Source organism: Xenopus laevis, chromosome 2S (assembly GCF_017654675.1).
Source record: "Xenopus laevis strain J_2021 chromosome 2S, Xenopus_laevis_v10.1, whole genome shotgun sequence".
Classification (NCBI taxonomy): Eukaryota; Metazoa; Chordata; class Amphibia; order Anura; family Pipidae; genus Xenopus; species Xenopus laevis.
The window spans coordinates 80,897,076-80,913,372 of record NC_054374.1 but is presented as its reverse complement, the minus strand read 5'-3'; the positions used below and the strand labels follow the sequence as shown (position 1 = coordinate 80,913,372).

General features: G+C 37.7%; 1 protein-coding gene across 2 annotated transcripts in view; it reads left to right on the top strand.

Annotated features, from left to right (window-relative positions):
* The window catches only part of rlf.S (rearranged L-myc fusion S homeolog), a 29,418-nt gene extending 14,814 nt beyond the window's left edge, over window positions 1-14,604 (top strand). For both annotated transcript variants that reach the window (XM_018249586.2, XM_018249587.2), the window contains exons 5-8: window positions 2,655-2,857; window positions 4,938-5,074; window positions 8,133-8,274; window positions 10,200-14,604. In XM_018249586.2, coding sequence (XP_018105075.1) covers window positions 2,655-2,857; window positions 4,938-5,074; window positions 8,133-8,274; window positions 10,200-14,426 — 4,709 coding nt within the window. In that variant the 3' untranslated portion in view covers window positions 14,427-14,604. The remainder of the gene's footprint in view (window positions 1-2,654; window positions 2,858-4,937; window positions 5,075-8,132; window positions 8,275-10,199) is intronic.
* Window positions 14,605-16,297: the final 1,693 nt, after the last annotated feature.

Sequence of the window (16,297 nt, the reverse complement as noted above, 5' to 3'; positions counted from 1 at the left end):
ACCTGTACCCCCCCCCCCCCCCCAGGGAAAATGCCCCATACATACTCCATACTTACCCCATTGGCGCAGATTCTTCCAGCGAAGCTCCACACATCCATCTTCCGCGTCCTCTGTAAGCTGACTGGGAGATCGGTATTTCTGCACATGCGCAGTTGGGGCAGTTTGCCGGCTTGTGACAACTGCGCATGCGCGGAATTACATGGAAATTGAAGATCTCTTAGTCAGCTTACAGAGGACGCGGAAGATGGATGTGTGGAACTTCGCTGGAAGAATCTGCGATGAGGGGTAAGTATGGTGTATGGGGCATTTCCCCGTGGGTAGTTAGCCTGGGGGGAGGAGGGCGGGAGGTCTACCTGGGGTTAGGGGGATGGGGTTTTTTCCCCACAGGTTGATTTCTCCTTTAGGGTTAGTTCACACGAGGAGATTCGGGGAGATTTTGTCGCCTGGTGACTAATCGCCTCTTCTTCTGGGCGACAATCTCCCCGAACTGCCTCTGCCTGTCTTCCCATCCGCTATAATGAAAAGTCGTTGTTTTCCGAAGTCACCCGAAATTTCCTCGTGAGGCAACTTAGGGTGACTTCTGAAAACGCGTGTGTTTTTAGCGCAAGCGACTTTTCATTATAGCTGATGGGAAGACACACAGAGGCAGTTCGGGGAGATTGACGCCCAGAAGAAGAGGCGATTAGTCGCCAGGCGACAAAATCTCCTCGTGTGGACTTACCCTTAAATCAGGGGTGCCCAAACTTTTTGCAACAAGGGCCAGATTTGGTGAGGTGAAAATGTGTGGGGGGCCGACCATTCAGCCTGACCTTCTTTGAACCATTAACATTAAATTACAGGAATCGAGTAATCGTAGCAGTAATATTTGGGCACATTAGTGAAATGATCTGCCACTTGGTCTATACTGCTGCCTGTGTGCTGAAGGTGTTAGTAATAGACACGTACTGGAACGTAGTGACACCATACTACTTTTGTTTACTGTACTGGCACGTCAGCACGTCTATTGACACCTTCAGCCCTAAAGAAGTCTCTATGTGCCAGTATGTGTTTATTGCCAACACCTTCAGCACACAGGCAGCAGTATAGACCAAGTGGCAGATCATTTCACTAATGTGCCTTAATATTACTGCTATGGGATTCCTGATTGCACTGTGCTGGGGGGCCTCGTTATTATTCATTTCATGATGGAGGCGGATGGCCGCTGTAAATTTGAAAAAGGGCAACAATTGGCCCCCGGGCAGCACTTTGGACATGCCTGCCTTAAATCTACTAGAAACGTAAACATTTACTAAACATAATAGGCTGGTTTTGCTTCCAATAAGGATTAATTATATTTTAGTTTGGAGAAAGTTCAAGGTACTTAGTTTTGCAAATTTGGATAAAATTGAGTCTATAGGAGACAGCCTTTCTATAATTCTGAGCTTTCTGGAAAATATCCCATACCTGTATTCGTAAAGTTTTAAAATACAGGTATGGGACCTGTTATCCGGAATACTCAGAACCTGGTGCTTTCTGTAATTTGAATCTTCCTACCTTCAGTCTACTAGAAAATCACATAAACATTAAATAAACCCAATAGGCTGGTTGTGCTTCCAATAAGGATTAATTATATCTTCATTTGGATCAAGTACAAGGTAATTTTGAGTATTTTGATAAAATGGAGAGAATGGGAGACAGCCTTTCTGTAATTCGGAGCATTCTGGATAACCGGGTTCCTGATACCTGATCCCATACCTGTATTGCTTTTAAGAAATATTTACAACAGAAGCCGTAGATACAAAGATGAAGTCGAACATAGCAACGGTTTGTGCGATTTTCGGATCATGTGTGGAGTGTCCCAACATTTTTTGTACCATCATAGTCTGTTGTTTAGTCGATTGGAGAGGTTAGAAGGTTTTTGTTGGCTAATGATACCTCTGCATGTATTGTTTATCTGACAATATCAATGGGTGACTGTCAATACTATTTGTCAGACAAAACTCTAGTACAATTGCTGATCGTCTGATTTGTTTTTTTTACTACTTTATTTAATCTGAATGCTTCGTTGTAGTTCGGGAGATTGAAACACACTATTGTTCGTCAGACTTAGGTCTTTCTTTAGAATGCGTGGATTTCTTTTTGCAAATTCTAGCCGTTCATTAGTAGTTTCATAGAGGCTTAAGATAATTGTATTTGTACACAATCACTCACTTTATAGCTCATGTGCATTTAAGGGCAGATTTATCAAGGCGTGAGATTAGAATGCACCACAGAAAACTCACTCGCTTTCTATTCATTCTTATGGAATTTTTAGAAGCATATTTATCAAATGGTGAACTCCATTGATAAATACAATTCTAAAAATCCCATAGGAATGAATAAAAGTGAGTGAGTTTATCTGTGGTGCATTCTAATCTCACACCTTGATAAATCTGCCCCTTACACTCAAATTCGCCTTCATATTCAGCAATACACTGACCATGTTTACAGGTCCCAGGTTAATTCCCTTCTCTCTCAGACCCATGTCTTTTAAACAAAAGTTATGTTTTCGTTCCTATTGGCAGATTATATTTTGGTTTTTGCAATGTTTGCAAATGTGATGGTATAATGCAAAAATAAAAAAAAAACATTTTAAGTTTTCGATTGAAAATAAAGTTTTTCTTCTTTTATACCAGTCCAGAAATTGATTTCACAAGAGGGGTCCTGTTTTCTGCAGATGCGAATTAAGCACTTGATGAAATCAAACTGCATACAGCAAGCAATGATCTTATCAAAGATTTGTTCAGACTCGGCAGAAATGTCGAATGATTTCTTTTTTCGGCAGTCATTTATCACATGCCTATGTACTATGTTACCCAATGAGGAAGCTTTTAAAGAGGTAAGCAAAACTGTTGTTTAGCCTAATTTCCTTGCATACATGCTTTGTACCATATTTGAAACCTTTAAACCCAAAAATTAAGAAGTATGTTATAAATACAGTCTAAATCACCAGTCCACTGTGAAGGCCTGTATTTAAAGGGATCCTGTTATCGGAAAACATGTTTTTTTCAAAACGCATCAGTTAATAGTGCTACTCCAGCAAAATTCTGCACTGAAATCCATTTCTCAAAAGACAGATTTTTTTATATTCAATTTTTAAATCTGACATAGGGCTAGACATTTTGTAAATTTCCCAGCTGCCCCTGGTCACTGATTCATTTTGAAAAATTTTTTTTCCCATGACAGTATCCCTTTAATGAGTTGCACCTTATGTCCGTGCCTAACAAATGACACAGCTGGGGAGGGGGGTGTTGTTCATACAGAGGACTTGACAAGGGGATTATTGGTTTATTCAGAATAAGCTTGCACCGACAGGAAGTATATTCCATTTTTAGATTTTGCCCTTTTTGGTGCAGAAAATAAACTATGCGTATTTCTTAATTAAAAAGGCAAAAATTTGTTCAGCACCTGCCCTATTCACTGAGCTATTGTTAAAAAAAGGGGTATACTAGCCCTATAAGAAATGGAAATAAACTGCATAATTTATTCATGGCACACTGTACATCTGATTGTTGTGAGAGGGGGTTTTTGATGTCACATTCTCTAGTGAGTGCAAGAGGCCAAGGCTGGCACACTGTCTCATAAGTTATATTCTCTCTGCATATAAGTAGAGACAGAATATACTCTGTCTATTAAGAGTCTATTAATGAACAGACAATAAACACAGTACTTCATCATTAGCAGTTGCAACATTTATTGATATAGTGGCAGCAAGTTAGACAATAATTAACAGTACTTGCAAATGGTGAATACGTTGATTACAATTATTATAGAATGTCATCTTCATCTAGCCAGCATCGGGCCAAGCTGATGCGGCCTGGCCATCGTTCTCCCCCAACCCACATGAGCGCATGACCCCATACCACACGACCCGTAAGCGGGGATCGAACAGAGGCGGCAGCAGAGAGCAACAGAGGGGAGGGAGACGGGGAGAGCGACCGCGGGGAGGGAGGCAGTGCAGAGCGCCCGCGGGTAGGGAGAGAGGGGAGGAAGGCAGGGGAGAGCGACCGAGGGACAGCAGCGAATGGGGACTAGGGGTAGGCAGAAGACCGTTTAAACAGGTACTTGCCCCTATCGTTGCGCCCTAGGCTAGGCCCTGCTTCTAGCTCCAGTAACATTCGCATTTCACTATATTTGTATATCATACACCTATTATTGCTTCATCAATTGAGAAGTAGCTATTGTACCCACTGAAAGAAGGTGGTGCCACACGAATAGATGCCACAATGTAGTAGCATGTGTTGAATATGAGCATTTAAGTCAGTGTGACCAAAAGGGTGTATCTTTAGATGGTGATCAGTAGATCTCAAGACACTGTCAACAAAAAGTTTGTCTAAATCACACTCCTATTTCATGCATTTCATTCAGATATTTATTATGTTAAGGTTACATATGAAATAGTTGTTTGTTAAAAATAACAATGTACATTTTCTCATGAAACAGAATGCTAAACAATGCTTTTATGGATGTAGATCATAATGGGACAACATCATTAAAAGTAGACCTCTTATTAGTAAAGTATGGGCACTCCTGCTTTAAGCTCTGTATACACAGCACACAGGCCATTCAGCACAGAGCAGCCATGATTGCTCTGATAAATATTCCCAAACTCTCTAGTGGCAAGATTTTATGAACAAATGATAGACCATTTTTTATGCTTTACCAAGCATTAATTACTTAATGTATCTCACACGTAAGCTTAGTTATGGAAAATACCATATAACCATGCTTTTCTAAAAAAAAATTTAAATGCCTCAGTACAAATGTACTATTTATATATCCACAGTATTTGCACACATGCTGCCTGTATATATATGATGCTGAACCAAACTAAATGAGTTTTTGAAAATAAGTTTCTCATAGAATAATGTTACAATTGTTAATATTTTCAGTAAGCAAAATGTATTATTTTATTTAAGATTTCGAAGATGGATGGAAAGGAGGTATTGGATACAATATGTAATCTGGAATCTGAAGGACAAGATAACACAGCATTTATTCTCTGCACTACTTATCTTACCCAACAACTGCAAAATGAAATTACTTCTTGCTCCTGGTAGGTGTGTTTCATTTTTATTCAGTTTTTATTTAAAATTGCTAATTTTATCAGTAAACTAAATTGAGATAGTGCTGGCATATATTTAAAACTGGGTAATGGTTACTTAAAGGGATCCTGTCATCAGAAAACATGTTTTTTTCAAAACACATCAGTTAATATGGCTACTGCAGCAGAATTCTGCACTGAAATCCATTTCTCAAAAGAGCAAACAGATTTTTTTATATTCCATTTTGAAATCTGACATGGGGCTAGACTTGTTGTCAATTTCCCAGCTACCCCTGGTCATTTATAAAGAGTATTCGCCCCCATGGAAGTTTTAGATCGCTTAATCACAGTGGATTAGTCATGTGCGGGCCAGGTTTTGCCCGATCCGCACCCTTCCTCCACCCAAGCCCGGCTTCCCTTATTAGACACGTGCCGCCCCGCCGATGATGTCACAAAAGGGGGGGGTGAGCAGGCCCGTGGCTATAAAGCCGGAAGTTAAAGGTAAGTGCCTCCTGCAAAGGGAGGTGCGAGGTCATCAATACAGTGGATATAATTTTGCTTTTTGAACTAATAAACGGAGTCTTTCAAGTCAAGGTGAAAACAGATCTCAGCAAAGCGATGTTAATTAAAAACAAAATTAGCTGTGAATACGTTTGACATTAAAACATTCAAGGGATAAATACATTTTATAGGCAATGTATCCTTTGGTGACCTGGTCACTTGGTATTATCGTGGTTTGCTGTATCGTAAATGAGATTTTAAGGGGCAGATTTATCGAAGGTCGAGGTGAATTTTCTAATGAAAAAAAATTTGAATTATGAGCTATTTTTTGTTTACTTCGACTAGGGAATAGCCAGATTCGATTTGAATTTGAAAAAAAATAAAAAATTTGAATATCAAAATTTATCATGTACTGCCTCTTTAAAAATTCAGTCAAAAACCTGCTGAATTGCTGTTTTAGCCTATGGGGGACCTCCTAGAACCTATTTGGAGTCAATTGGTGGACTTTGAAAAATATAAGTTTTTTGGGGGGGGGAAACTAATTGAATTTGATCGAATGCGCTATTCCTTTGATTCCTACGATTCTAATTTGGCCGAATACGTACCTATTTGATTGAAAACTGACCAATTTGACCAACAAAAACTTCGAATTAATTTCAGTTGGTCTTTTTGAAGTTTTTTCAATTTGAAATTCGACCCTTGATAAATATGCCCCTAAGTTTTAGAGGGTGAATCACTGTGACTGTAGCTTGCATGGATACACTTATTTTTAGATTACAGTAGTTCCCTGTAGTTCTTATATGCAAAAAATAATCTACTGTAGGAAAAATTTATGTGCACCCAGAATTGTATAGGTCCATGCAGTACAGGCATGGGACCTGTTATCTGGAATACTCAGGACCTGGGGTTTTCCGGGTTAACAGATCTTTTTGTAATCTGGATCTTCATAACATAAGTCTACTAGAAAATCATGTAAACATTAAACAAATGCAATGGACTGGTTTTGCTTCCAGTAAAAATGAATAATATCTTAGATTGGATCAAGTACAAGGTGTAAGTTTCTATATATATTATATAGTGAATAAAGTACCCCCTCTTGTAAAATATAAGGATATTATAAGTTACCGAGGAGTTTCATGACCATATAAAAACACGAGGCCGAAGGCCGAGTGTTTTTATACAGGTCATGGAACTCCGAGGTAACTTATAATATCCTCATATTTTTCAACTGGGGGTACTTTATTAATTATAATAAACAAATTTTAGTGAGTCATGTGACAGAAATTACATCACTACTCACCGTTTATAACTGATGACATCACTACTCACCGTTTATAAGGATATAATTTACAAGATATTCATGGCTTTTGTGTATTATATCATTATTAATAATATACCTCAACCCACTTACTAGGGTTTCTGGTTCTTTTGAGCAAGCAGACAATGAATCCACACCAATGAGCGTATAGTAAAGTGATGTATTGTAAAATAAATCAATTGATTGTTCTACATAAATGATTACACTTAGACTAAACAAAAATTACAATATTTACAGTTACACATTACACAAGTCTACATAGTTGTTACCAAAAAGGCAAGGGAATAGAGTTCGGCTTCATCTCTGCCTTCCCCTCTGGTCTTCATTCCTCACATGTCTTGTCCTAGGCTCCTCTGCTTCTCCAGCTCTCTAGCTGCCTCCTCTCAGCTGCCCAGCTCCCCTCTCCACTCAGCTCCCTCACATGTCTGCTCGTGTTCTTTTATCCTGGGTTTTCACCTGCCCCCACAGAAACCCTCCCAACTGCCAAGATGCTGTGATAAACCCCCAACTTGCCTACATCCTGTTGAACAAGTTTTCTCACATACACAATCAGTTTTATGGTCCCCACAGCAGACGACCTTAGTAGTCACAGGAAAACCTTTGTTATGATAATCAGGGCTTCAGGTAAGTTCCCTGAACAACAGCTTTCATAGTAAATAACAAAATCAAGATGGCAATTTCTTACAAGGTACTGTTTTATTATTACAGAGAAAAATAAAACCTGAACATAGGAGCTTAAAAGTGAACTAACCGGTAAATGAATATGACTTGAAATGCCATATTTTATATAGTGAACCTAATGAACCAGCCTAAAGGTTCAGCATCTCTATAATAGTAATGATTTAGGCCTTCAAATTTGTTACATGAGTTTCTTATCTTGGATTTTGTCTGCGACATACACATGTTCAGTGTGCTTTCAGCAGCTTTTGAGCTAAGCCTAGGGGTCTTCACAAATCAGCCTTATTTAATTGTTACAATTTTAAATATTTAGTATATTGTACATCTGCCCCTAAGCTCAGTAAGAAAAGAATCCACAGAAAAGAAGATGGGGAGCTACAGGGGCATCTTTGGAGGCACAGATCCACCCTGCTAAAGGGTTGTGGTTGGTACAGAAGCCCAAAACATAATGTACAGCATTTCTAGTCTACTTCGTTAGTAAGGCTTTAGTTCCCCCTTAAAATAAATCATAAAGTTAAAAGGTATTTAATGAATGGTTATTGCATTCTTAAAACAAAATACATTGTTTTGCAGGGAGCTAACCCTATTTTGGAGCAAGCTGCAGAGAAGGATTGATCCTGCTTTAAATACGTTTCTTGAAAGATGCAGACAGTTTGGTGTCATTGCTAAAACACAGCAACACCTTTTTTTTCTTATCAGAGTTGTGCATGCAGAGGTATGTAAAATGCTTTAAGTTAAATCGATGTTCATATGGTAAAACACCAAATTGTGTTACTAGCTGATGCAAACTGATTGGAAAAAGGGTAGGTTGTACAGGCCAGGAAAGTGGTCAAATGCAAGTAGTAGACATTGAAGCTGATGTAACATCATGGGTGCTAACTTGCAGAAGTGCAGTTACCCACATCAACCAATGAGCAATTAATTTTTAGCAGCCAGCTACATGCTGAAAAATGAAAAACAAGAATTATTTTCTACTGGCGACTGCAGTTGTGCAATTTATCACCTACATTGTAAGGGCACTGGAGTTTTTTTTCTGCATTTTTTAAACTTATGCTGAGTGCAAAAATGAGCATATATTGTGTTTAAATGCGTTTTTTTAGATTCCAAACGCATCTCTCTGTCCTATTGATAGCTGAACATATGTCAAGCGTGAGAAAATGCAACATGCTGCATCTAAACAAACGCATTGAAACGCAAATGGAGTAAACCTGAACTCAGAATGCTTGTGAATACAATCAGGCAGAATATAATGGAATCAGTTTGCAAATCAGATCATTCTTATAAATATGTCCAGAGAAAAGGGATTTTTAAAATACAATTTAAAAGGCACATTCAGTTGAAATAGCAAGATTGGCCTACTACTATTCATGTAAACAAGATTCTCTTTTAAAATATTAGCTGATGCCCCCTTTGATGTTAATTTGGTTAATGTGGGAATAAGAGGAACTGTGGTTTTCCCTTACTTATGATTGATTGGGTTTTACAGTGCTGTTTAGCCCTCTATGAATAGCCAATGGACAATTTCAACTGTCCAGCTCGCAAGCAGCTCAAATTATTCGCAGGTCAGCCCATTTATAGTAAACCCTTTTATAGCCAGCTTTGCTTAGTTTTCATGTTTCTCAGGGCCTTAAAGTGGCTGTATATACTGAAGAACTTCTTTGCTAAAAATTGCCACATTAAATAGGACATGTGCTGAAAATGCATTCTGCCAATTCATTTAAAGGGGTTGTTCACCATCAATCACTTTCTTTAGTTTAGTTGTTTTCAGATCGTTCACCACAAATAGACTTTAAACAATTCCTTTAATGAAGCTCAGGGATTCTACTTAGCAGGGCTAAAGATAACAAATGTATCATTTAGCACAATTAGAGTCGGCAATCCACTCATATTTCTTGTCAACTGTCTCCACTGAACTGAAAAAAAGTGTTTGAAGGTGAAAACCCATTTAAAGTCAGCTGTTAGAATTGAACATTAGTTGCTAATATCACAAAATTTCTATTACAGATTGTAACAGTTTTTAGTTTATAGCCCTATACAAAACCCTTTGAATTTGTATCCGTCATGTCAGTGCTTCAAATTCCATTTAACAAGTGCTTTGGGCTTCCTTTTTGTTAGACCAGGGGTTCCCAACCTATTATACCCATGAGCCACATTCAATTGTAAAAAGATTTGAAGAGCAACACAAGCATGAAGATAGTTCTGGTGTTGACAAATAAGGGATGGCATTGGCTATTTTTTAGCCCCTATGTACACTGGCAGTTTAAAGGAGGCTCTAGCTGAAATCATTTCTAATTTTATACAACCAAAACTTGCCTCTAAGCCAAGAACAGAGCATTTGCCATCTATGTGTATGGCCTATGTATACAGCCTAAGGGAGGAACTCCATGTCCGATTTCGGCGCGATCTGACTCACTGCGCAAAAACGCAGGCGTTAAGTCGGATGCGATGGAAATAAGGAAAGAGGTGAAAATGTCACCATGGAGTTCCTCCCTTAGGGTAAATATCACATTGTGCACTTTAAGCACCAGGTTCTTCAGGCTGCCCAGGACCAAAGCCCCCAAAATCACCCCGATGACTTTTTATTTTCTGTAATAAATTGTACTGGTACTATTTTCTAAGCATCTCCTTCTTGTCTTCTAGGCTGGAGACGAGGGTATTCCAATTGCTATAGTTTTATGCATAAGAGCCCTTCAGATTCCATCAAATGAATCCGATGCAACAAAGACATCTGTTTGCAAAACAATAGCTTGCCTCTTACCACAAGATTTGGAGGTTAGGCGAGCCTGCCAACTCACAGAATTTTTATGTGAGCCAACGTTTGATGGTCTAAATATATTGGAGGAGCTCTTTCAGCAGCCTGATCAAAAAAATGATGAAGAATCAAGTGTTATTTCAAACTCCCTGCGCTGTGAACTTTTGCTTGCTTTAAAGAGTCACTGGATGTTTGATCCTGAATTCTGGGATTGGAAAACATTAAAGCGACATTGTCTTAAACTTCTAGGAAAAGAAGTATCTGATGAGGAGGAAGTGAATTTTGACAATCCTTTGGTTAACGAGACAGATGTCTTCAACCCCTCATTAGGTAGCTATGAGGACTTAGTCGAAAAAGCACAAGCATCTCCGGAATATGTTACTAACGAACTTGAAACTACTAAAGTGAAAAAGCCAGTTGGGTCATCTGAAAGGTATAAAAGGTGGCTTCAATATAAATTTTACTGCTTAATCTGCAACAGAGAAGTAATTGAGGCCAGGATTCTCCATCATTCAAGGATGCACTTTGCTGATGGTATATACACTTGTCCTGTTTGTATTAAGAAATTCAAGAAGAAGGATATTTTTGTACCTCATGTAATGGACCACATGAAAATGCCCATGCGGCATCGACCAAAAAAAGACAAAATCCAGGAACTGAAACCTGATATGAACTCTGCTGAAGATGCATGTGATACTATGGGTTATATTTCCTTTAAAACAATACAAGATAAACAGCTTCAAGACAGAGATGTTTACCCATGCCCAGGCACTGGTTGTTCTCGAGTTTTCAAGCAATTTAAGTACTTAAGCATACATCTTAAAGCTGAGCATCACAATAGTGATGAAAATGCAAAACACTATTTAGAAATGAAAAACTTGAGAGAGAAATGTGCCTTTTGCCGAAGACATTTTATTACTGGTTTCCATCTAAAGCAGCACATGAGAATCCATTTAGCATCACAGCCTTTCTTGTGTGCTTCCATAGACTGCAATGCAAGATTTAATACTATTAATGAACTACTCATTCACAAACAGTCACACCCTGACCCCCAATACACATGTGAATTAGAAGGCTGCAATTTGGTTTTTGGTGATCTGGGCCTCCTTTATCACCATGAAGCTCAACATTTCAGAGATGCTTCATATGTATGCAGTTTTTCAGGTTGTAAAAAGTTCTATTACTCTAGTACTGAATTCCAAGAACACCTTGTAACACACACAAAAGATTCTAATAATAGTAAAAATGCAATTAATGAAACAACATGCAAGCTAGAAAATAACCATCTTCCTCCCTTAAATAATGAAGCATACACACTCAGTGATTTAGACGATGTTTGTGGCAATAGCCCCATGCTTCAAGATAGAAATATGGTGCCTGAAAAGAAACTTCCAACAGAGGCTGGGGATATTAGTTGCAAACAAATACATTTCTGTTCTTCATCTCATAAACCATCTGAACATTTACCCACATTAACAAACTGTTTAAAAAATTCAGGAGGTGTGCACTGCACTTGCAAAATAGCAAATACAGTTAAAGTCAGTCTCCAAAGGATTGACCCTCTTCAGTTTCCACAGAGCTTGGCTGGGTATAGTACAGTTAATACCACAGATCGAAAAAGCAAAGAATCTACTGTAGCGGGCACCCCAAAAACTCCTTTATTGCCTGAAACTGAACACTTAAACTGTGTACCAAGTTCAGACAAAACTAATTCTGCAAACGAATGTGATGAAGCACATTTCTCTTCTGGATGTCACAGGTCAGCTTCTGAGAATACTATAAATGAACTTTTGACTAGTCTGAAGCATTTAAACTTAAAGAACTCTAATTCATGTATAAACACCTCTGGTGCTCAAGATTCGGAAGGAAATGCCAGCTCATCCATTGATTGTTGTGTTCCAAAAAACCCTCTTCCACAGAAACAAGAAAAAGTGAGTCAGTATCTCACCCAGTTGTCTTGTAAACCATACTTATGTGAACTTAAAGGATGCACATTTGCTTTTGCTACAAAAGATGCTCTTTTAGTGCATTATGTAAAGAAACATCATTACACAAGGGAAAGAACTCTTAAGTTGCAGATATTTCAAAATAAATATACTCCATTTCAATGCCATATCTGCCAAACAGCATTTTCAAGGAGAACTCTGCTTCGTATACATTACAAAAAAATACATCACCTATCAAAAGAAAGAGGCACACGAATGCTGGAAAATAATATTAAAACACACATGGATGAGAGGCATAACAATTATATTAAATTTCAAGAAAATGAAGACAACACATTGATTCAGGAAAGGAGATCCCTCATCCAAGAACTTAATAATGAAACCTACACTGATTCGTTGTCTGATGAAACAGATGCTGGGAATGGAACTGGCACCTCGGGAAGTCATTCAGACAACTTTAAAGGCGGAGAAGAAAGAGGTAGAAGACGTGTTGTGGCCCAAGGAAAATTGTGTTATATATTAAATAAATATCACAAACCATTTCACTGTATCCATAATTCCTGTAATTCCTCTTTTACTTCTCAGAAAAGCTTAGTTCGTCATTATCAACTGGTCCATCAATATAACAAAGAATCTTTATGCCTGGAAAAAGACAAAGTTGATACTAGGAGGGAGTATGGCAAATGTAGAAGAATATATACCTGTAAATATAAAGAGTGTAGAAAAAGTTTCATTTGTGCAAGAGCACTTTCGAAACATTACACTGAATTTCACAACCATGGTGAAAATGAAGAAAAAGAACTCGATGATGCATATGCAGACAACAGCTCTAAACCCCAAACAGATGATGAAAAGTCCAGTGATGAAACAGAAAGCGATGAGTCTGAAATTTACTGTGATGTAGAAGGCTGCAGTGCAATGTTTTCAGATCATGCAAGCTACACTCGACACATTTTATCCCGTCACAGAAGATATAAACTGTATCAAGGACAAAGAAAAAGAAGACTAACTGTGGAGCAAGATGAAATGCAGGGAAATTACATTGCATCAAGACACGGAAATAATTTGGTGTTTAATAGAAAAAAACGTAGAGTGAGAAAAAAGGAAGACCAAAAGGAGTCGGCTGAATTAAAATCAAGAGAAGAAGCTTTACAAATGTGTGCTCAGAATATTGATATCACTCAGTTCCCATGCATGGTCCATGGTTGTTCTTCAGTAGTAAAATTAGAAAGTAGTATCATTCGGCATTACAAGCTAACGCATAACCTGTCTGCAACTTACGTTACCGACAATACTTCAAAACTGGTGTACTGTGTCAAGAACTTCCCACACTGTAAAACAGAACAAGACTTTTCAACTGAAGATCATAGTCCAGAAATGCAGTATTTGATTCAAGAACAGAAGATACCTAAATTACACTTGCATGGTGATATTTACAATAAATGTGATCAAAGTGATGGAGTGCACGTTCAGAGTAATAAGTCAGACTTGTCCAGTTCAGTGGAGAAAGTCGCGTTAAATCAAGACAAAATGTTACATGGTTGTTTAAGACAATCTAGTATGCAGTCATCTCCTATAGAATGCACCAGTTCTAGTGCAGAACCCTCTTTTGCTAGTTTTCATTCAAGCAACATGGATAATGAAATGCTGCAAAACTCTGTGGATTCAGATTCATTAAATTCCCCAAATGTGGATAGTGAAGGACAGTTAACATTGAATTTAAAGGCTAGTTTTAAGCCAAATGGATTTGAATCATCATTTCTGAAATTTTTACAGGAAACTAGGGATTCTGATGATGAGTTTGAGGATGCAGAATGGAAACCGCAACAGCATTTCAAACTGCAGAATTCTGTCCAAACTAAAAAACTTAGAGAAACTAGCAGAAATGACAAAGTATGCTTACCCCAAGACAAGCGTTTAGGACATGATGATCTACAAAGATTACGGCCTTTGTTGTCCAGTAATGTTCAGACTGCAACATCAGTACCTACATTACAAACTCTAAGGACCATATTGGACAAAGCATTAACAAACTGTGGCGATCTTGCTTTAAAACAACTCCATTACCAAAGGCCTGTTGTAGTTCTGGAGCGATCAAAATTCAATATCCCCCTCATAGACTTGTTCTCAAGTAAAAAAACTGACGAACTGTGTGTGGGGATTTCATGAGAACTAAATTTACCAAAAAGTGTGCCAGTATTAATTTGAGGAATCCATCTGAAATGCACAAAAGGATTACTGGGAAAAAGACTTGTATTATATAGAAATTTTGTGCAATTAGATGTATCATTTCCTGAATGTATTTTATCTGTGTTCACAAATATACATTTGTTTATCTTCCCAGATTGAAAAAATTGGTGCTAGGACATCAATATAATTGGGCTTCCTTCGGAAATACATGTGCATGATTGTCCTGGGATTTGGATAATACAAGTTTTTCATACTTGAATGAATATGCACTTATGGGTGCTTTCTGTAATATATTGTACACTACGACCTCTTATATATTTTTTTGAGTTGTGTTTCAATAAATTGCAAACTTTCACCTGTTATGGTGCATTCCATATATATTTTGTTTGTTGTAATATAGGTTTTCTTTTTTTTGCCACAATTTGGACTTTCTTTTAAAACTATCAAAACTGTATATAGAATGGGCTACATTTTCTGCACTAAGTGTAGGTTCAGCATGTCTGTTTTTAGCTAATATTTTTTATCATCTGTTGAAAATGCTTTTGATTTAGCCGAAGTGAAAATGTTGTGATGTATGCAGACTGAGTTTAATAAATTTATTTTCTACAAATTGGGTTGCAAAAGTTGAAACCGTAATGATTGCTGAAATTTATGCAAGGCAGGATCTCTTTCAATGTGTAGACTAGTGTTTATTTAATGAAAGTAGGCTAAAAGGGCACTTTAGACACTTACACATGTCGAAAGTAAGTGTTTGGGCAACCTAAATAGTATACCATCTAAATACTATCTGTGCATGTTCAATTGTGTGTGTATTTGAGCCCTTAAGTCATGAAGGAACCCTGCATGTTTAGTAAGAATAAAAATATATGGTAAGATCGCTAAACCACTCCACTTCTAGCCTTAAACAGTCCTGTTGTAAAACCCAGATGGGATTTTTTCTTTTTTTTTTTCTGAGAGTACCATAATCCCCCAATCACTATAATGTAGTAATTTTTGTACTTATCTGCACTTGTTCTGATGGCTTAGAAACACGACATATCACAGGGTATCCACTACGTGGTCAGATATGGTGTCTTGATTCAGCAATAGAAATATTGATTTCAGCCCCAAATATCTAGTTGATAGGCTTGTGTGTGTGACCAAATAATCTTCTCTTCCAGTGATGATCTGTTAAGATATAATTAGGTAGAAGGAAAATCTTGTCTGTGAACCATATCAGCCTAAGTATATACTGCATTGTAATTGGTCCTAAAGATGATTAAATCAGCTGCACTTCCCTCAGCACAGGTTGTTGCTTATCAAGCAGATCATATGTATGGCCATCTTTATTGTAGGTTTGGGCTGTTCAAAATACTGTATATGTCCTTAGTTAACTTCTATGTTCCACACATGATCTTATAACCAGTGAAGATAACTTTATTATAAATTATATTTATACAATATATATTTTAAAATATTTGTATATGTACAGTAGTGTTTTTGTTCTGTGACCTCTTTCAAGACAAATTTGTCTGGGAGGGGGCAGAATATATTCCAAACACCCCCCCCCCCCAAAAAAAAAATTGGCAAATTGCATGAGCGGTTTGAAAAATTAGAAAGGTCTTCTTAATCACTCTTTAACCAAAATGTTAAAGGAGAAGGAAAGCTACTTAAGTTTATTGCCAATTGATTAGCCACAACAGTGCAAGCTAGAACACTATATTTATTCTGTGTAATACTTTACCGTCCCTTAGTAAACTGCTCTCTGCTTGTTTAGGATAGCAGCTACCATATTTGCTTGGTCTGACATGGCGGAGTCTCTCCCTACTTACTCTGATTACAGCAGGGAGAGATGAGCAAACTGAGCATGC